Below are 20,953 nucleotides of genomic sequence, written 5' to 3'. Positions count from 1 at the left end.
ATCGACAAGGCAGTAACGCCACCCACACCCGATACTGCGGTGGTGGCATAACATTTACATCCCAACTCCGGCCACACCGTATGGACGTAAAAAAAAATCTAATTATTATAATTTTCTGAAATCGAACCCAGAAATTCATGATCTTAAAGACACACATATTACCAATGCTCCTTGGTACTTCAAAAATGATCGCCTGCATCGTGAACTAAAAACTAAGACTATAAAGACAGAAGTTTCACACTCAATAAAAACATACCAAAAGCGTATTCGTAAACATCCAAATGAACTTGCAAGGAACCTAATGATGAAGAAACCTGGTACAACTTTCAAAAGGCTCAAGAGACGAGCACCACAAGATGTCATGAAATAGACACTACATTATTATATATGGGCAAATCACTGGATTTTGCACGTAACACGCCTTAATGTAAATACTTAAAATCCCGCTGAATGTCTCAAAACAGATTGTAGGAATATTGAGAGACGAAAAAAAAAAAAGACACACAAGCTATGGACCATTGAGGGAAAAAAAATATTTTGGTGGAAAACCGCTAAAAATATTACCTACTCTGTATCATGTACTTCCGCTAACGCCTGTCTATTCAACTTTATCTGTCGTCATAAGAAATCAAAACATCTTAACAATACGGTGGGGATGTTACAACCCTTCGAAATTTAAACCCAAATAATAATACAATAGACACTCAAAACATACCAAGGAAGGTAGGTGCTGTGTCAGTAACTTGCCAGTTGTTAAAGTGGTCACATCTAAAAATTAAATCTAATTAAGATATATATTTAGATGTTATAGTACCTACTAAAAGATATAGTGGAAGTGTGAAGCTATAAAAGCAGGTGGTTGAAAAACTAAGAAGGTGGAATTCGACTATAATCTAAGAAAGGTAGGAATATTCTTCTCTATAATTTATATTGCAATATTGCATTGCGATATTAAAAAAAATATAGCTCTTTACCTTCATATAGGTACCTAGTTATTCTTTAATGAGTATCTAACAAATGATCGTTTCTAAAAAGATATTTAACCTACTTATACATAGTGGTGTTTTGCATAGGAGTAGATAGGTATATATACTTTTTTAATATTTTTAAAAAGTACTTTAAATTGGATATTGCTGTTGTTTTAATATAGATGTATAATAATTTGAAGATGTTTTCTAAAAAATATAATTACCTACGATATAGTGTAAAACATGTTAAGTAGGTAAAACATGTTATGTGTAGGTATTGGATTAGTGATACATTGCTGTTAGGGATCAAGCTAAATGGTAATTTTCAGTAAAATTTTATAAATAAATATTACACTACACAGTACAAACTACACAAACGAATATACAATTTATTCTTTTACTTAAGTGTATGTCCTGAATGGGTAAATTGAAATTAAAAAAAAATCTAATCAGTTATCAAACTTATCAACGTTTTTTAGAGCTGCAGAGATTATTATAATTAATCGGTAATAGAACATTAGCCGACCTCATTTTTTAAAAAGGGGTCCTAAGATTGCTCCCTGTGAAACGCCCCATCGACCGTTTTGTTTAAATACTGGCGCGTGCGGAAGAATAAAGCATCTCGCAGCAAGATGCTCTTCTATTGTTAAGTTTACCGTAAGTTTTAAAATTGGATAAAAAATTGTAAAATTATAATGTTAATATTGAAAGGGATTTTTTTGTAATAATGTGTACCAAAGCTAGCTAGTATTACGAAAGAAATAGGTATCAAAATAATAAATCGTACACCATTTTTCGTCAGTCGGTGCTTAGTCCAAGTCATGTTATGCTTTAGTAAGGCAAAAGCAACCTTATAAAAACTTTTGATTGAGTCCAGCGAGAAAATCGAATTACTTACGCTCATTCAAAAACATTGGTAGCTCATATAGGTATCCACTTCACAAAACTTTAGTGAATAAAAAATATTATTTTAAAAACAAAAAATCCGACTGCACGTAGCATAGCGATCCCTGTAGGGAGTGATAGTATAAGGGACGTTTTACTTTAGACTTTAATTTAAATTAGAAATTCTTACGATTTTCCCGCCAAAAACCGTAGGTACTGTTAATGTTTAAAGTTTTAAGCAGTGCGATAGTGTAGTTCTTGAATAACTTATTGTTTGTAATTTTATCGATATTCAAACAATTCCAATTTCGGTTATGTTAGTAAAATAGGTACAAATAAAACCAAAGCTAATACGGGACCGTTTTGATCGGTGTGTTTGGTAATTCTATAAAATTGTTTTAAGTTATTAGATATAGTGGGAATTTAATAGTTTTTTTAGGTTAGTAGTAAAATTGATTTAAGTTAGTAGTTGAGAAAAGTTTTAAGTTAGTAGGTAGTTAAAGTGGGAATTTAGTAGACTTTTAATTTAATACCTACTGAAAATTTTTTGTTGCCCATTACGTTTGTACCAAAACCAGTTAAAAATAAAATGGTGAAAATGAGCCACTGGTACTATTAATAATAACAGAGCAGTTACCTAAGTTTAGTTGAAAGAATACCAAAAAACCTTTGTGTAAAACATAAATAGCAGTCCAAAAAATTAAATATATATAGGTTTAAGGCCGTACTTTTTGAAATTAAATAAGGTATATTTAAGATATTAATAATATGTAGGTATACATTTAGCATAATATTTGGCAAAAGGAAATAAAAGAAATATTCTGGTGATAGCTCTTTATTAATTTTACTATAAGCTTACGCGGATAAAGTAAGTTATAAGTAAACTGGATTAGTAAATAATTTTGTTTCTGATTTTCTGGACGATTTGTCTAAAACTTTGTTTGTTTCTTTAATTAATTATTTAATATTCTCAGGAATAAATCTCACACTATCCGTATAACTGATAATAATAATAATATAATTTTGTTAATTAATTTTTCACAAATAATGATTTCAAATTCTAAATCAATTATAATGAATGATAATGATATAACTCCAACAAAGCAAATGGGTAAGCATAGGTTCGTGGTACTAGGTTTAACTTGCTTGATTACTTTTTTTGTAGTTTTACATATTTTTTTTCAATTTTTTTTTTGTTTTTGCGGTGTCCAAATGGTTTATTCTGGTTCATTCATCCTGAGGCGAGCAAAGTCCTCGAAGACAATGTTGTCATCTTCTTCGTTGGTGTACAGCGAGTTCTCGTAGCGGTGTCGCTCAATGGACTGCATCTTCTTCATTGCGTTGAATCGCTGGCGCTCAACGGAACCTAAATAAAATAAATATCATTACCAAACATCGTTGGTCAGTCTAGTGGTAATTATCCCTTAGAATATAAATTGTCATCTTACCCTCAGCTGGGTGTAGAAGCTTGAATGGCACATCAGTGACGAGTTCGCCACCAAGGGTTCCGCAGTTCAGCTTGACGCGCACAGAGTAAGATACCACAATACCAATGGCTTCAGCTGGGCACTTGCCCTCAGATACCATGGTGGAGCTGGCCAGGTTAACGTCATCTTCCTTGAGGTGGCCGTCCAAAGCGACACCTAGGAAAAATAAAGTATGACTTAATCAAAGTACTGAATCTTCTCATGATAGCAAATAAGCAATTTGCGAATGTTGCTATTTACCACGGATGTCCTTGTTGCTGCGAGCCAGAGGCACCAGGTAGAAGGTTTTGGAAAGGCTTGCTCCGGGTGTCACTGGGCATCCTTCGCGGCTTTCCAAAGAGGCAACATGGCGGCTGAATTGAGAGTTGATCATGGTAATCTCAACATGTTGCACTACCATGCAACGGATGTTTCGTACCGACTTCCTGGAATTGTTCGATACGATGATGTTGGCAGCAACTTTTTCGCCATGGTAATAGATTTCCTTGTCCAAAGTAACTTCGAGGCTAATCTTTCCGTTGCTGAAGGTAAAGCCCTTGCTAACAAGAGAGCTAGGAAGTCGTCGTCCACGGGTGGATGGGGCATGTTGCAGCTATCAAAAAGAGCAATGATTAGTGGGTTTCTTAATATAGACGATTTATAATAAAATAATAACTATTCTTTTCTTGATAAGCTCTAACCTTCTTGATGGCAAGAGTGACGGAGCTCCTCTTGTGGCCTTTGTCGTCTTCGTTATCAGCCACATAAGTTCGTACGCAGTAGTCTACACCCATGGGTTTGCCCTGGTCCTCTTCAGATGGTTGCAGAGTTACCTATAGAATTAGAAATTAGTAAATAAGTAATGATAGATATTTGAAAATAAAAAATTACCAAAACATCAAATACAATTTTGAATTACCGAGCTAGGCGACATCTCTGGGAAGGTGAAAGTGAATGGGAAGGCATTAGGGCCGAGTTTTTTTAGCAGCTTCTCCTGGACAGGTGTCAGTTCCATTTTCGAGTTGACCATCGGGACAACTTGTTCGTTTCCGATGACCATTTCCTTGGAGAATTTGACTCCCATGACCTCATCTTCCTCCCTACCGAATCGGTAAGTCGTCACCAGCTGTGCAAGGATAAATTTGTTAGGATTAGGTATGATCACTTCACAATAACACTTTCACTAGACACTATCACATATCACATTTATACCTGGCTGTAAACCTTTCGCCCTTTCAGGTACTCGGTATCAACGACCACAACTCCATCTACGGGATCGCAGTAATCGATGTGATCAATGAAGTCCCGCTTGCCCAGGTAAACCGTAACTTTTCCATTTGGTGTAGTTTTCTTAAAAACTTTCACCGCAACTACAAAAACGAGAGATAGGTAGTCAAGCATTTTTTATGGATTTAAAAGAAACTGGAGAAAAAAGAGCAAAAACTCTTTAGGATATGAAACTATTGTTTGGAGTATATAATAAGGAACGTGTGAGTTTGAAGCGCTCACCAGAAATGTCGTTGTTCCATATGTTGCATTTATATATATTTGGAACCTGTGAGGTTTCCTACATGGCATTCTAATAGGATTTAGTACGTAGGAGTACAAATTGGATTAAAATCGTGTGACGGTAACTTATGGAAAAATCGATAACATAACGCCACAACACTATTCGATATATTTTTAATCTTTCAAGGGAATGTCAAAAATTGTTTTGACAGTTCTGAAAAAGGGTTATTTTTTGACCACTTTTCAAGTTTGTTTTTGTTGTGATTTCATTTTTATTCCAGTTAGATTAAAAATTTAGTATGATTGCAATCCAGTTACCGAATTCAATTAAATGAAAATTCGTGTGCAAGATGTATTTGGATTCAAATTGATTTAACAAAGTAAGGTAGCATGCAGTTTTTCCTAAAACATTAGATGTTTAATTAAGTGCGAAATTAATAAAGTAATGGTTAAACAATCCTTAATTCATATGATCAAACATAGCTATTATCATAGTAAAACGTACTTCAATCAATATTAGTTTCTACACAAAAAAATTCAATCAGTAACTTGTCTGTACAAATTTTCTCTAGACATGTCGTCGCGATTTCGTTCGCATCTAAACGCTTATTTATGTAAATGTTTCGTGAATAGATTCTATCCATACAGATTCTAACAAGATAATTTGTCAAAAGAAACACTATTATCCTTGTAAATAGTACATGTATCCTTCTAATATTATGTTAGGAATATTAGCCAAAAAGGGAACAACTTTATAAAAAAACAAAAATGTCATGTATAATAATAATAATAACAATAATATTGTACTATGAAGAAAGATGCAATCAACAATTATTTAAAAACAAGAAAACATTGAGAAATCATGTAGAAAGTAAATAAGGCTAATAAATAATTAAATATCACGTCTCAAAAGGTGAAGGAAAACATTGTGAGGAAACCTGCATACCAGAGAATTTTCTTAATTTCTCTGTGTGTGTGAAGTCTGCCAATCTGCATTGGGACAGGGTGGTATTGGCCTAAACCCTCTGCCGAATATGGGTTGATAACAAAATGAGGCTAAGGCCTTTAAAATAGTCTTTTCCTCAATGTAGTACTAGTTTAGTCCTACAGCAACTTTTGTCAGGCAATCTTTAATCCCTAAGTTCCCAAGTTGAGACTATTTTACTTACTATCTTTCTAAAGCTATATTTTTTTGATACAATATTAATGGTGAACTATCCATTCCTCTGTGTTGCCATCCAAGTGACCCATACCTAGTTGATTCTGTGTTTAAATTAAAAAATATCAAATATGTTTCAGGCGTCTTCAACTTCTGTTGCTTATAATTTAAACATCTCTAGGGCTAGATTGAATGAATAGGCATGCCCTAGGAAAAAATGTTCTAAAATAGACTATATTATGGCTTTTCATCAAGCAATTATAGACAAATAGAAGCTTATCTATACTAATATAGAAGTAAGAGAGATAAGCCATTCTTAAAGTAAAGCTGAAGAGTTTGCTTGTTTGTTTGCTTGAACACATTAATCTCAGGAACTTCTTGTTAGATAGCCCATTTATCGAGGAAGGCTATAGGCTATATATTATCCCCATATTACATATAAACCATATATCCCAATTTAGACCATTTTGTCATGTATGAATCTATCATATTTAATTTTTTTTTTTTTTTTTATAACAACTTTATTGCACAAAACAGAAAATAACAATAGAACACATAAATTTTTAGGCAAAAGGCGACCTTATCACTAATAGTGATCTCTTCCAGGCAACCATAATCATCATTTCTTTCTATAAGGTTTGATTGTAGTCAAACACAAGCCAATTTACCATACAAAATAAGAAAACAATTATAATTATATTAATATATTGCATCTGCACAAAATTCAGTTCTTCACTATTCCTGCGTGAATCATGGATGTGTCTGGGATAAAAAGTAGCCAATTATGCTGCTCCTAACCTTTCCTTTATCTCCCAAGTGAAAGTCCCATTACTCTCAAGTGAAAGTCCCATTAAAATTGTTTTTGCAGTTCCTGGACAAACAGACAGACAAAAATTTCATTTGTTTTTATATTGTGTTAATACCTCTAAGCACTTAAGCACAAAACACAGTTATTTGATATCACTGACACACTTTAATTTTATTTATGTGTTTTGGGTTTTCCAGTTACACAATCAGCATGCCAACATTCCTAACTCCGGGCCGGCATGGCTACAGTGTTCGGTTCTCTCGGACAAGACCTGATGCACTGGCTGTGGCCACCAGTCAGTACTATGGCCTGGCTGGTGGGGGGACCCTGTTCTTCTTGGAGCTCTCACCAGATGGCTCGACCATGGTGGAAATGCAGAAGTTAGAGTGGACTGATGGATTGTTTGATGTGGTAAGGTTTCAAAGTAATTTGTCTCAGCTGGTTCCATCTTATTCTTCTCCTGGTCAAGCGATTTATCGTTCTGGTACGATGCTGTGTAGAAACAGATGTGAATTTTCATCCGCCTCCTAACAAGTGAGCCTGCTTCCATCTTAGATTGCATCATCACTTACCATCAGGTGAGATTTTAGTCAAGGGCTAACTTGTAAAGAATAAAATAAAAAATAGCTTTCTAAGTAAGATTAGTAATAATAGTGATTATAAAATACTGCCCATAACTCTCTTTAACATAACATATTCTGATACAGACAGGCTATGATATGATGAACCATTAAGGAGTAATTAAGCATTTAAAAGTAGTTCTTGTTTAGTAAATTTAAAAAAATAGGATACCTTTAGACAAAAGCATTTCCTAAAATATAGTAAGTATGATAAATTCACATGCAAGCAATAACTAGTTTCAGATAATCTATATTTATCATTAAAAATATCTAATCAATTTTTTATGCTCTTATCAATTGTTTTCAACAATTTATTATTATAAACAAGTACAGTAATATTTTATTGGCTTAGTTTTTTTGCTGTATTTTGTCTTATAGCTGTATGCTGTATTTTCTTTGATGATTTATTAGTGTATAATGTCGATAGATATTACTTTCTTTTATTAGTTGTACTCTAGTCAAACTTAGTCATCCTAAGCCTATCTGTAATGTCTTAGTAAATAGCCAGGCCTACCTCCTAGGAAAGGGGTATGGTACTTCAATCCACCTTGCATTGTCAATGCAAATAAGAGACCTTCCAGTGGATGATCTTCCACTAGCAAGGGTTTTCGATTTTGATTCGCAACTTACATTCATAGAAGAATGGCTTATCTTTCTTTCTTCTTGGTCATTGTTTACACAGAGTGTGTTTCAGAATCAATTAGCCCTCATACATAGTTAAAATGTGTCTTCATTGGAGAGTCCTAATTCCCTCAAGTCCTTTTGAGAAGTACCCTACTCAACCCTTACTTGTGGTAAAGGGTAGGGTAGAGTTGATCTATGCCTAGCACTTTTTGCCAAATAATTGTTGGGGCTAGGTATAACATGTCCATACAATGTATTAAATGAAAGTATAAATAAATAAATATATTATGTAACTAGTTTCTGTCTGTTTCTGTTATATCTTTTTTTGTACATATGGTATTTTATTGCTTAATTATCCTTAAAACTAAACAAACCCTTTTTAGAAATGGGTGTGTCAGTATTTGGCACAAAAGGCTTAAGTATCTAGTCCACGGTTCAACATCTTGGACATAATGCTCTTATAGTTGTTATTCATAAGAAAAATCTAGTATACTGAAGCCATAGAAGTGAAGTTATGCGAGCATCCATTCTGACGAAAGCACTAAATAGGCTTACTTACGTTTCATTCGTCTACATGTATTCTATATTTTTTTTTATCTGTGAATAATAAAAAAAAAATTTGTTACATTTTCTGACTTTGCTCTATAACATTATATGACTCTTATATTATACCAAGGTATTTGGTTAACTTGCAAAATCATCCTCAAAATTTTTAGTTTGAACTGTTTTAAAGAATTTACACTTAGATGTCAAAAGTGTTGGTGTGAATGAAATCTGAAAGGGGGTCCAAACATGAACTGTTCAGATTTCAATAGTATCCCAAAGTTGGTGGTTGTGGTGGTGGTGGTTGGTGGTGGTTTTAAAAAGCCATTAAGCTAGAAAAGGTCCTTCACTTGTGGAGAGTTGCTAGGTTTTTAAAAGGTTCTATAAAACGAATATATTAATTTTTAACAGAGGATAGAGGAGGACAGATGATAGACAAGATAGCTCAGTGGATATGACCTCTGTCTTTGATTCGAAAGGCGTAGGTTTGAATCTGATCCAGGGCATGCACCTCCAACTGTTCATTTATGTGTCTCAAGCTGTGAAGGAAAAACATCATGAGAAAACCTGCATACCTGAGAATTTTCTTAATTCTCTGCGTGTGTGAAGTCTGCCAATCCGTATTGGGTCAGTGTGGTTGACTATTAGCCTAACCCCTCTCATTCTGAGAGGAGATCATGCTCAACAGTGAGCCGAATATGGGTTGTTAATGATGAGGTTAAAACAGAGCATGTTAGATTCGACCCCCGCCTATAGGTACCCATCCATTATAAGCCTTTAATACTGCAAAGTTGAACATGGACTGACAGGCTGGAATATTGGACATGCTTAAAAATATGGCATAACTTTATTTTTTTCTAAAATAAGGGTAACAAATTTCTTTAATATTGTGTACAGCAAATATTTTACACAAATTATACAAATAATACCTACATATTGTCTACAATCTCGAGTAGTGTGTTCAGGAAGTGTAAAAATTATATATACATAAATATATAATGTAAACAAACATAAAATTGTGCATGTATGAGTAGCTAATTTGGGTCACGTTTTGCGGTGATTTTATAGGCTCGTAACATATATCATTTCCATCTTAGATTGTCTGTGTATTACCAATGTATATTATGTATTATTGTATAGTATGTATTTTATGAACATTATTTATTATATATGTAGACTGTAGGTATAGTTTTAGAGTATCTAAGTTATTGCGACTACCCGTCTCACTGGTTTATACACCCTCATTCATTTTAGGTAGCCTGGTAGAGATCACTATTAGTGATAAGGTCGCCTCTTGCACTGCATTTTATTCTTAGTTCTAACATTTTTTTTATATGTTTGTTGCAATACAAATATTTAAATAAATAATGCTATAGTTTTTTTTTGTGTACAGACATGGTCAGGCACAGCGGATGGTGTGGCGGCGTGTGGCGCAGGCGATGGCGCTGTCATAGTGTGGCGTGGAGGGTGTGCGGCGCCACTAAGGGTGTTGAGGGCTCACCACAGCGAGGTGTGCTCTGTGGACTGGCCCAGAGCTCACTTGTTGAGCGCCAGCTGGGATACTACTGTTAAGTTGGTGAGATTATATGTACGAAGATTTTTATTTTAAGTAGAGCTGTTATGTAAAAAAGATGTATAAGAAAAAACACACTTTTTTTAAATTGGTTAACAATTTTATTAACAGTGGGATCTTAAAGGCTAGGTGTAGATGAAACTGCAACCGCACTGACGGTGGCCATTCTGTGCAGAGACAGACTTTAATTTTAACACAGTAATAGTATTGTCCACTTCAGCGGGGCTCTGAGTGGATAAAGTTTAACATAACATGAAAATATTGTCAGTCTAACCCACAGATAGATGGATAGATGTGGAAGAGTTGGATAGAGTTTAACATAATACTCAAATACTCTTTTGTTCTAAGCAATTATAATTTTTGCAGTGTACCTTGGATAAAGTTTAACATAAAACAATATTGCATATCTGACTATTATGTTATATATAATGATTTATTTATTTTGCTATCATCCGCGAAAATTCGGCCAACCCATGCGACAACGTCACCCAGGTCCGACAAAATACTCTCCCAATTTTCAAATTTTGAGAGTATTTTGTCGGACCTGGGTGACGTTGTCGCATGGGTTCGCCGAATTTTCGCGGATGATAGCAAAATAAATAAATCATTATATAATCATGATGAACTTCCGCAAATTAACGCCTGCTTCTATCCAATATTATGTTATAGTCAACTAACAAGAAATTGCATTGTCATGTCTAATTCGAAATCTTCTGACATGAGTGTTTATTAACAAATGCGAGTAAGTATAGTGAAACTAGAGTTGGATAGAGTTTAACATTCAATAATATCGTCCATTCTAGTGGGACCCCGAGTCAGAAGTCTGCCTCAGTACGTTCGCGGGTCACTCTCAGCTGGTGTACACGGCCACGTTCTCGCCTCACTCGCCGGCAACTTTCGCCTCAGTGTCCGGTGACGGTCACTTGAAGTTGTGGACATGTACGGAACCATCGAGACCTGCTGCGGTTGTTAAAGCTCATGAAGCAGAGGTAAGCGCTATTATATCAATAATACTAATATTCTATAGCTGAAGTTAGTTTGTTTGTTTATTTATTTGTTTGCTTGAACGTGCTAATCTCAAGAACTACTGGTCCGATTTAAAAAAATCTTTGAGTGTTTGGTGGCCCGTTTCTTTAGGCAATATAACCACGCTACATACTAACGTAGTTCCGTACTAACGTTTCACCCACGTAGTTCCAGTTCCTGTGAGAATACGGTGATAAAATCAGCTTATGACATTTACAAACAAAATGGCTTTCTATTGGTAAAAGACTGTCCAAATCGGTTCAGTTGATACAAAGATTAATTATTACCCTCTACAAACTTCACAAACATACAAATTTCACTTCTTAATAAAACTAGTATAGATAATAATTATCTGAAGTCGGGCGTGACTTCGTACTCGTTAGGACGGGCAGATGGACGGACAAAAGTGAGTCTTTTAAGGGTTCTGTTGTTTTCCTTTTTAAATACGTAACCCTGAAAACATTTATTTATAGAGTTATTTCAGTCACTTTTGGTGGTTACTTAGCATTAGATGATATCACGATTGCACAACTCCTCACTAAAAAAAAATATTATTATATCAGAACAATTTTTATAGTCATAAAAAAAATGATAACTACGAGTATTTGGGTTAAGCCACTTTGTTTCCGAAGGCCTCTTATATCCTATTACTTTCAGTGTAAGAACATATTTACACGGTTTTGTTGGTTCACATTATAAGCAACCTTATTGCGTTGGGAATAAGAGTGTGAATGGTTTGCAGGTGTTGTCGTGCGACTGGAGTCGAATGGAGACGCACGCGTTGGCGACGGCCGGCTCGGACGGACTCATTCGAGGGTGGGACCTTAGAAGACTAACTTCTCCTATGTTTACTTTGAAAGGTAAGTTTGTTTTGTTATCATCAATCACCGATATCAACCCATATTCAACTCACTGCCGAGTTCGAGTTACTCTCAGAATGACAGCTTTTAGGCCAATAGTCCACCACGCTGGCCCAATGCGGATTGGCAGACTTCACACACGCAGAGAATTAAGATAATTCTCCGGTGTGCAGGTTTCCTCACGATGTTTTTCCTTTACCGTTAGAGACACGTATTTCATTTCTTAAAATGCACACAACTGAAAAGTTGAGGTGCATGGGTATGAATCTACACCCTCCGGAATCGGAGGCAGAGGTCATACCCACTGGGCTATTACGGCTCTTATTATAATCCATTCACTGCGGCGATAAAATTTACCTATTTGGCAAGGGTACTGTTTTTTCTTTTGTTGGTTATTCAGTGGTCGTGGATTGTAAAGCTTGTCACCTATAGGCCTACTAAGCACGCCACGACTTAACTTTTAAAGAGAAAAATACATATTTGACCAATAGCAACCAACCAACTACCAAGAAAATGTATGTCGTCCTATCGGAACAAAATAAATAGTATCTCCGGTTCCTCACTATTAGTCACCAATATGTCATTTTGTCGTGGATATATTATGTCGCAGCTCGTCGTAGGCCTTTATTATAATATGACGAATCAGGGTTGTAGTTCTTCTATCACATTTATCGAGTTAACCATTGACAGCGCTTTGAACTGATTGGTCCAGCGTATTTGTGTTCTTTCAACTTTTCTCTGCCATGAGACATGACATTTCTGGTATGTCCAAAAAATATGTGATACAACATTGACGATGATTTAATCATTGATCATGATGAGTTTCCATCAGCTGTCATCCAGTATTCATCATTCATCATTATCGACCAATATTCGACTCACTACTGAGCTCCAGTCTCCTCTCAGAATGAGTGGGGTTAGGCCAATAGTCTACCACGCTGGCTTAATGCATACCAGAAAATTAAGAAAATTCTCTGTTAAAAAACCCTCACGATATTTTTCCTTCACCGTTTCAGACACGACTTATTTGATTTCTTAAAATGCACACAATTGAAAAGTTGAAGGTACATTCCCCTGACCAAATTCGACCCTCAAACCCCCTCGAATCGGCAAAGGTCATATCATTCTTAAAAAAAAATATCCACTGGGCTGTCACGGCTCTAGTATTGTCCATCCAGTATTGTCGCTTTCCAAATAATTCAAAGAGTTTTTCATCTCAGCAGTTTCGAGCAGTCTGTAAGTCTGACCATAAAATGGAGCATTTAAACTAGACATCCCGCGGTTTTACTCGCGTAGTTCCCATTCCCTTGGGAATATGGAATATAGTCGCTGTTAATAATGTAACTACTGGTAAAAAAAATTTAAAATTCGGTACAGAAGTTTCGGAAATGGAGAACAAACAAACATAAAATCAAAACCTCTTTATAATATGCAATTATGTAGGTATAGAAACTTATCCAAAGGCCCTTTAATCCTTGCCAGAAAATCGCGATCGAACTGAATTTAGGTAATTCCGAAAACGAAAAAGAGCTGATGATATTTTTTTTCTTGATAAAACCTAACCAGTTAAGATGGTAGTAAGGCCCCATATTTAGGGCTCAGGGCCCTTGGTGACCTAGCTACGCCACTGAATTATCATTGTCTGTGTCTCGCAGGTTGTGAGTGTGCAGTGCGGAGAGTGCAGTTTTCGCCGCACGCGCCGTCCGTCATAGCGGCGGTGTCTTATGACTTCACCACTAGGTAAGGACTTATACATACAGGCTTTATGTTGGTACTATAGCTGATACTAGCTCTGATTATAGTGTTAATGATTATATAAATTACTAGCTGACGCCGCGCGGTTTCACCTGCGTGGTTCCCGTTCCCGTAGGAATACGGGAATAAAATATAGCCTATAGCCTTCCTCGATAAATGGGCTATTTAACACTAAAAGAATTTTTCAAATCGGACCAGTAGTTTCTGAGATTAGCGCGTTCAATCAAACAAACAAACAAACAAATAAACAAACAAACAAACAAACTCTTCAGCTTTATAATATTAGTATGGATAAAAAAGTGTTGAACTGTGTATCTAGTTTGTTAGTTAGGTGGTAAATAAAAAAAATTAACCTTGACTGAGATGTAGGCTCTTCTCGGACCGAGGTGCGTTTGGAACCGTCATAACTTTAATTTTAAGTTTTTGACTTTAATTACCGCCATTAGTTCATGTCAAGTTATGTACATTTCAAAAGTGTTTGTAAAGTAAGCCAAATTGAAATAAATAAATTAAGAATTTATCTCGCGTGATGAATCCGTTCGTGTGAAAATCTGTATTATACAAATCCCGCGGGAGGATTTTCCGTGATAAAAAGTAGCCTAAGTTCTATAATTCTATACCAAATTTCATCCAAATTGGTTCAGTGGTTAGGCCTTGAAAAAGTCGGTTTAAAGAAAAAAATCCTAAACCGACGAGGAGTTCCCTTAACTATCCTTCGTCTGTATCACCAGACCCCTCATGACAGTCACAACCCATCTAGGTGAAAAGTTCTCATCAATACAAATTAATAAAGCCCAAACACAAGGTAGCTACTGTAAACCGTTAAGGAGATCCCTTAATTGATCTTGGTCTTTATCACCAAACCCTAATGACAATCACAACCTATCTAGGTGGAAAGTTATCATCAATACAAATTAAATAAGCCCATTCACAAGGTAATTGCTGTTAATCGTTGAGGAGTTCCCTCGTCTGTACTTTAGCTCCATCATCTTAAATTGTAGTGCTCAAAAATACTCAATGAAAAATTTACGAACACACTAATTTATATTTATCATGGGAGTATCATCAATGAACTTGACAAGCTATAGTTGGGGCGAGGGGGGGGGGGCAGAGTAAAGATTTCTCACAAGATAAATAAAAATGCGTGCTTAACATAAAAATGACAGTAACATAACCTAAGGAGGATGATTCCATTTTTTGGCTGTACCTGGGAAAATATTGCTTTTTCTTAATTTTGTGTTTTATTGAAGTGAAACTCTATAAGCAGTTTTTACCCGACTGCAAGAAGGGTTATGTTTTTCGCGCGTATCTTGTATGTATGTATGTATGTATATATATATGTATGTATGTATGTATGTATGTATGTATGTATGTAATATTCTTTATTACCTCATATCTTTCAAACCACTGAACGGATTTACGTAATTAGGATATCGTTACATTTGTCTCAATTACCCAAGTGTTCTTAGATAGGTGAAACTAAAAAAAAATAACAAGACGACTGTGAGACGCTATAGACTCGATGTGAGAATTTTTTTTTCTAATATTGCAATATGGGTATCAAATTCAAGAGCTTCTTGTGAGGATTCTAAAATGGTATATCATGACCATGTTAAAAAAAACTACAATTAAAAAAACGTTATTTATTAGTTGTCTATACAAAATACGCGAGGCGGATGACTATAAGGTGCAAGCAGGTTTGTGAAGTGAAGTTATAGCCGATTATTTAATTTAGTCTATTTTATATATAAATAAAATAGACTAAATTAAATAATCGGCTAAGTGCGAGACCGAACCGAGCGTTCCGTAGAATTTTTGGAATATTTGCTTAACCTCGGTTAGACGTATAAATTATCGTACTTTGTTGTATAAATTATGGTACTAATAAACGTAACAAATAAATCCGATATTAACCATCTATCGTAACTAAAAAGAGTGAAATAAATAAATTAATTAAACAAATAAAAAAACCCGACTGCTTAAAGTATAAAAAAACTGAAAAGAACTAAAACAAGCTCAGTCCAGAAGTGTTGAAAGCAATTAGAAAACAGTCGGGACCTATTAAATAATGTAGAAGAAAATCATTCTATCCAATATCTAAGGTCCCGACTGGTTTCTAATAGCTTTCTACACTTCTGGACTAAGCTTGTTTTATTTCTTTTCAGTTTTTTTATACTTTAAGCAGTCGGGTTTTTTTATTTGTTGAATTAATTTATTTATATGTTTTTTCCGGGAAGCACCAGATTAAGTGGCATTGTGGATTACATTTTACCAATTTTTGCTTTCACACATAAGGGGCCCCTGTAGTCCGGATGCCCCGTATCATTGATTCGGCGGTAGAAACGCCCCTGTCTGGAAGTCGCCAAAATATCATTTTACGAGTCACGATTTGTTATGCTTACGAGTTGTTATATGTAGGTATACATTTGTAGTAAGATATTCCGTGTTATATAAGCGCCATGAAGCACGTAATACACTAACAAGATTTAAACAATCTGCAAAGCCGGCCTCGACATGGCTTAAATATTATATGAACGTTTAATCGATAACTTGACCTTTGACTGTACGAGTTTATGTGTACGGTTTTTGTACATAAACTGACGAAGATACTAATTTAAAGACTAATTTAAAGACTAAAATTATTATACATGTTTAATGCCGGCTCCACATTAGTGCCGTGAATTCACGCACAAATTCACGCCATGAATTCACGGCACGAGTCCATGACCTCCACATTCACGGGATGCTTACAATCATTTGTAACCCGCCGCGAAGTGGACGTAGAATCTGCTGCAGCAATAACTTTGTTTGCTGGGTCACTATACTTACCACTATTTAGAGCCGTGATTGTGGATGTGTATGTAGTAGTTAACGCCGCGCGAAAGAGCCGCGAGCCCTTTGTCGCGGGACAAAATACCGACACGTGCGTGAACCCTGCGAAAACCGTCCACATTGACGTTCGCGCCTGATACTGAGCTTCATGGCACTGATGTGGAGCCGGCATAATCAAATAACTGTTTCCCTTTTCCAGGATATGGGATTTGAAACGCGGCTGTGATCCTCTAGAGACGATACGTCACCACTCCGAGTTCACGTACGGCCTCGACTGGAACGCGCTGAGGCCTCACCAGCTGGCGGACTGCGGCTGGGACTCGCTCGTGCACGTGTTCACGCCGAGGTCTCTCGTCTGAGATATAGGTGACTGTTCATTTATTTGTAGGCAGGCCTCTAGAGACGATACGTCACCACTCCGAGTTCTCGTACGGCCTCGACTGGAACGCGCTGAGGCCTCACCAGCTGGCGGACTGCGGCTGGGACTCGCTCGTGCACGTGTTCACGCCGAGGTCTCTCGTCTGAGATATAGGTGACTGTTCATTTATTTGTAGGCAGGCCTCTAGAGACGATACGTCACCACTCCGAGTTCACGTACGGCCTCGACTGGAACGCGCTGAGGCCTCACCAGCTGGCGGACTGCGGCTGGGACTCGCTCGTGCACGTGTTCACGCCGAGGTCTCTCGTCTGAGATATAGGTGACTATTCATTTATTTATACGCAGGCCTCTAGAGACGATACGTCACCACTCCGAGTTCACGTATTTTTCTTTTTAATTCTTTACAAGTTAGCTTTTGACTACAATCTCACCTGATGGTAAGTGATGATGCAGTCTAAGATGGAAGCGGGCTAACTTGTTAGCAGGAGGATGAAAATCCACACTCCTTTCGGTTTCTACACGGCATCGTACCGGAACGCTAAATCGCTTGGCGGTACGTCTTTGCCGGTAGGGTGGTAACTAGCCACGGCCGAAGCCTCCCACCAGCCAGACCTGGACAAATTAAGAAAAATTTTCTGCCCAGCCGGTGATCGAACCCAGGACCTCCGTCTTGTAAATCCACCGCGCATACCACTGCGCCACGGAGGCCGTCAAAAATGGTGTCGTATGCTGTCGATTGGAATTATTGATGGCCACTTCAACATCTTATATCTCATTTATACGCTCAGAATTAAGGGCACTTGCAAGATTGGGAAGTTTTAGTCCCGCGAACGTTTGATGATACATGTGAACTATATAGCCTCAATTGCTCAACGGTAAGAGCGATCGAACATATCACCGAGGGGTGGTGGTTCGATCCTCCCCCGTTGGTCTATTGTCGTACCCAATCCTAATACAGTCTTTCCCGACTAGTTAGAGGGGAATGGGAATATTGGACACATTTACAAAGATATGGCAAAATATTCTTTAAAAAAAAACTGGGATGATTTTATCCCGCGAACGTTCCCGTGAGTACAGTTCGTTTCATGTAGGATGGTGTGGGTGACAGTTCGTTTCACTAAAGTTTGCCAGGAATCTCGATAATGGTATCATGACCGACATACAGACAACTGCCGCCGTACCCATGCTATCTTCATTTTCAGGCATCGTATAACGTATATATTTTAAAATAAATTTATTTCTTTATTTTCAGGTATTTGGAAACAGGGTATGAAGAAGATGGAAATGGGTTTCTAACTATGAGTACTTAATTTCATTATGCATTACTTGCTATTAGGTTTAAGGGAAATGTCTGTTTTTCGTCTTTTACACGATTATGACCTGGAGTTATGATAATATTTCACAAATTATAGTCACAAACCAAAAAGAAAAATGCGGGTAGATCAACCATAATAACTATAGTCGGATGCAATAATTATGACGTCTCTGAAATAAGGTGCAGGTCATACAAAAAGGGGTGATGCCCTGCCGCCGCTTTACCGGGCACACCTAAAATCTTGTATTGCGCACCTTAACGCACGGTGGTCGGATATGTTAAAAGATTGCATACGACTATATCATGGTTATAGGGTCAAACTTAAGCCCAAGAGACAATGGTTTGGTCAAGGTCGACTCTGTTTACTCTATATTTGTAGTTTACTTTATGATTATTTGGAGGGAAAATGGGTATATTGGTCAAATAAAAAAAAAAGAAAACTTGATTACTTAAACTAGTTTGTTGAACCGGTTTCAGTCAGATTATAGTTCTTTCTAAGGCTCAACAACACATAACATTGCAAGAGTCTAAACTTAGTCTATTGAAAAAATGGTGGACTTATAATGTATTTACTTGTATTGTATATATAATGTATTTACATGGCAACACCAGAGAAACGGGAAATCAATTTCTTTTGTATACGGAATTTATTTATTACCGGAAAAATCATAGGAATCTTTTATATTTCATGGACTCACTCAATGAATGTATTTTCATTGATAATATAACTCCGTTTTTAACATTAATTAAATAATGGATTGTAAATAAATTCAATTAAAACATTTTATTGTAATGCCAATAAGGTTATATTTCCAGTAATTATAATTTATGTTTACATTTTATATGTTGTATAGAAAGCTTATATTGTTGTTAATGTATTTGTTAAATATGTAAATAATATTTTTAAGGCTTAAATGTATACATTGTACGTTGATGTGAGTGTATCGAAGTTGTATTTTATTTAGTAATTAAGTACGTTTATTTCGACGAATTTTATAACTGGCAATTTAAAACAACCCTTATTTGCCTTTACTTAACTTGCTTACAATTTATTATTAACCACAGTACTGTAACCACATGATTTTCTAATAATACAGTATTTTGATAAGTCTTTGGTATGCTCACAACGATTTTTAAAATGTGCTAATTTTTTACTTTAAGCTATTTTACGAAGCGAATTTATAATGTTAAAAGTACAGTTTCCTTTATATTATAGCCTAACCAGAAATATAAAAATAATGAGTATCCTGTATACTACACGACTGAAGTAAAAATTACTTATAGAAACAAAAGAGAAATCGGCGAGAACCTCCTTTTTTTGAAGTCGGGTAAAAATAAAAAAGTGCCATCTATGAGAATCAGGCGTAACTGCATCGCAATAGGTACTTGAAGTTTACAAAAAGTTTCAAAGTTCTCTAAGAACGCCATCTACTGGTAGTTCGAAATAACACACTTTCACTATGCCAGTATCGCTTCATTACAAAATTTTGTAACGCGCCCTAAATATTTTATAATAGAGATATGTGACTAGCGCCGCAAAACTGACGCATACAAAAGCGCCTAATTGTCTTAATTTTCATTGAGTCGCGTAGTATGGAAGTGGAAGATGAAACAACGGAAGTTATTTAAATAAATAAATATTGTCCAGTTGTGTGTTTAGGAACTAAAAATTGTGTATACATAAATATATATTGATATTAAACACAAAATTATGCATGTGTGCGCTCAGTGGAGTAGCTAAATTCGGATAATTTTTTGCAGTGATTTTGTAGGCACGTAACATCTATCTATAGTATAAAATATCGTTGTCACGCTCACCAATTTGCTGAAGTTGTGTAAAGTAAGCGTGTATTAAGAAGTTTTTTTTTTCATAAAACATTTTGCCCTATTGCGGTAATAAATGGAACAAATTCCTTCTAATAAGATACTTCGCAGACTGCTATAATATTGCTGCGCTCCAAAAAAAGGTTTTCTATATTTCTGATCAGGCTATATTAATTAATAATAATAATAAGTATTATTAATAATTATTATAGATAGGGTGGATAGCAATGTGATTTCTTTTTTGTATATTATTCTTTATTCGTTATTTCGAAATTTTGTAAAGTTTGTGTCACAGATAGAATCAAATTAAATCTTTGACAACATTTATGATAAATATTACAATCAGACTTAATAAAAATAAAACAAAATATAATATTATGGATGTTACGTTTATTATTTGCCACATTTATCCTATAACTGCACAATTAGTATGCACAACAACTGAACAAAAATACACAATTGATCTATTTTCGTTTACGGGAATCCCGTGGCGTCTACTAGTATTATATACAACGCTCGGGATAAATTCTTTACCGAAAATGAATTAAAAATGTTCAAGGATCATGTGTTCTAAATTTAATATTTTCGGGGTAAATCAAATTTCTTTTGTAAATAGATCTTAAAATGTGCCCCATATTCGCATCTTTATAAATATGACGTAGCCATGTTTGACGTATTTTAAAATGCAAGGATAAATAAAGGCGTGTGTTAGTTACATGGATAGTCGGAATTATTTGAATTACTTTGTATGAAGACATAAAAAGTTTTTATTTTTAGTTAATAAAATATTAGTGATGCAGTTCGGCT

The 20,953-nt window shown here is 35.7% G+C and overlaps 2 protein-coding genes across 2 annotated transcripts; one reads left to right on the top strand and one right to left on the bottom strand.

Annotated features, from left to right (window-relative positions):
• Positions 1-2,672: 2,672 nt before the first annotated feature.
• LOC112045197 (arrestin homolog) lies at positions 2,673-4,842 on the bottom strand. The gene is made up of 6 exons (XM_024081292.2): positions 4,532-4,842; positions 4,239-4,445; positions 4,021-4,152; positions 3,581-3,932; positions 3,302-3,496; positions 2,673-3,219 (listed from the first exon to the last, which is right to left on the bottom strand). Exons 1-6 carry the CDS (start codon positions 4,718-4,720, stop codon positions 3,071-3,073), a joined length of 1,224 nt encoding a protein of 407 aa, XP_023937060.1. The 5' UTR covers positions 4,721-4,842; the 3' UTR covers positions 2,673-3,070.
• Positions 4,843-5,023: 181 nt separating this feature from the next.
• LOC112045199 (peroxisomal targeting signal 2 receptor) lies at positions 5,024-20,528 on the top strand. Its single transcript, XM_024081293.2, has 8 exons — positions 5,024-5,208; positions 6,993-7,206; positions 9,976-10,158; positions 10,959-11,144; positions 11,924-12,041; positions 13,697-13,781; positions 16,828-17,326; positions 18,260-20,528. Exons 2-7 carry the CDS (start codon positions 7,006-7,008, stop codon positions 16,985-16,987), a joined length of 933 nt encoding a protein of 310 aa, XP_023937061.1. The 5' UTR covers positions 5,024-5,208; positions 6,993-7,005; the 3' UTR covers positions 16,988-17,326; positions 18,260-20,528.
• Positions 20,529-20,953: the final 425 nt, after the last annotated feature.

This window comes from Bicyclus anynana, chromosome 7, assembly GCF_947172395.1.
Source record: "Bicyclus anynana chromosome 7, ilBicAnyn1.1, whole genome shotgun sequence".
Classification (NCBI taxonomy): Eukaryota; Metazoa; Arthropoda; class Insecta; order Lepidoptera; family Nymphalidae; genus Bicyclus; species Bicyclus anynana.
Note: the sequence above shows the minus strand (reverse complement) of the source record. Positions and strands in the feature narration are given on the sequence as shown.

What these genes read in the sequence shown, in the direction of transcription:
- LOC112045199 (XM_024081293.2), top strand. Translation starts at nt 7,006, where the DNA reads ATGCCAACATTCCTAACTCCGGGCCGGCATGGCTACAGTGTTCGGTTC. An exon ending in CTGATGGATTGTTTGATGTG is followed by an intron (nt 7,207 to 9,975) that starts GTAAGGTTTCAA and finishes TTTTGTGTACAG; the next exon opens with ACATGGTCAGGCACAGCGGA. An exon ending in TTAAAGCTCATGAAGCAGAG is followed by an intron (nt 11,145 to 11,923) that starts GTAAGCGCTATT and finishes AATGGTTTGCAG; the next exon opens with GTGTTGTCGTGCGACTGGAG.
- LOC112045197 (XM_024081292.2), bottom strand. Translation starts at nt 4,720, where the DNA reads ATGCTTGACTACCTATCTCTCGTTTTTGTAGTTGCGGTGAAAGTTTTT. An exon ending in TCACTCTTGCCATCAAGAAG is followed by an intron (nt 3,933 to 4,020) that starts GTTAGAGCTTAT and finishes TCTTTTTGATAG; the next exon opens with CTGCAACATGCCCCATCCAC. An exon ending in GCTTCTACACCCAGCTGAGG is followed by an intron (nt 3,220 to 3,301) that starts GTAAGATGACAA and finishes TATTTTATTTAG; the next exon opens with GTTCCGTTGAGCGCCAGCGA.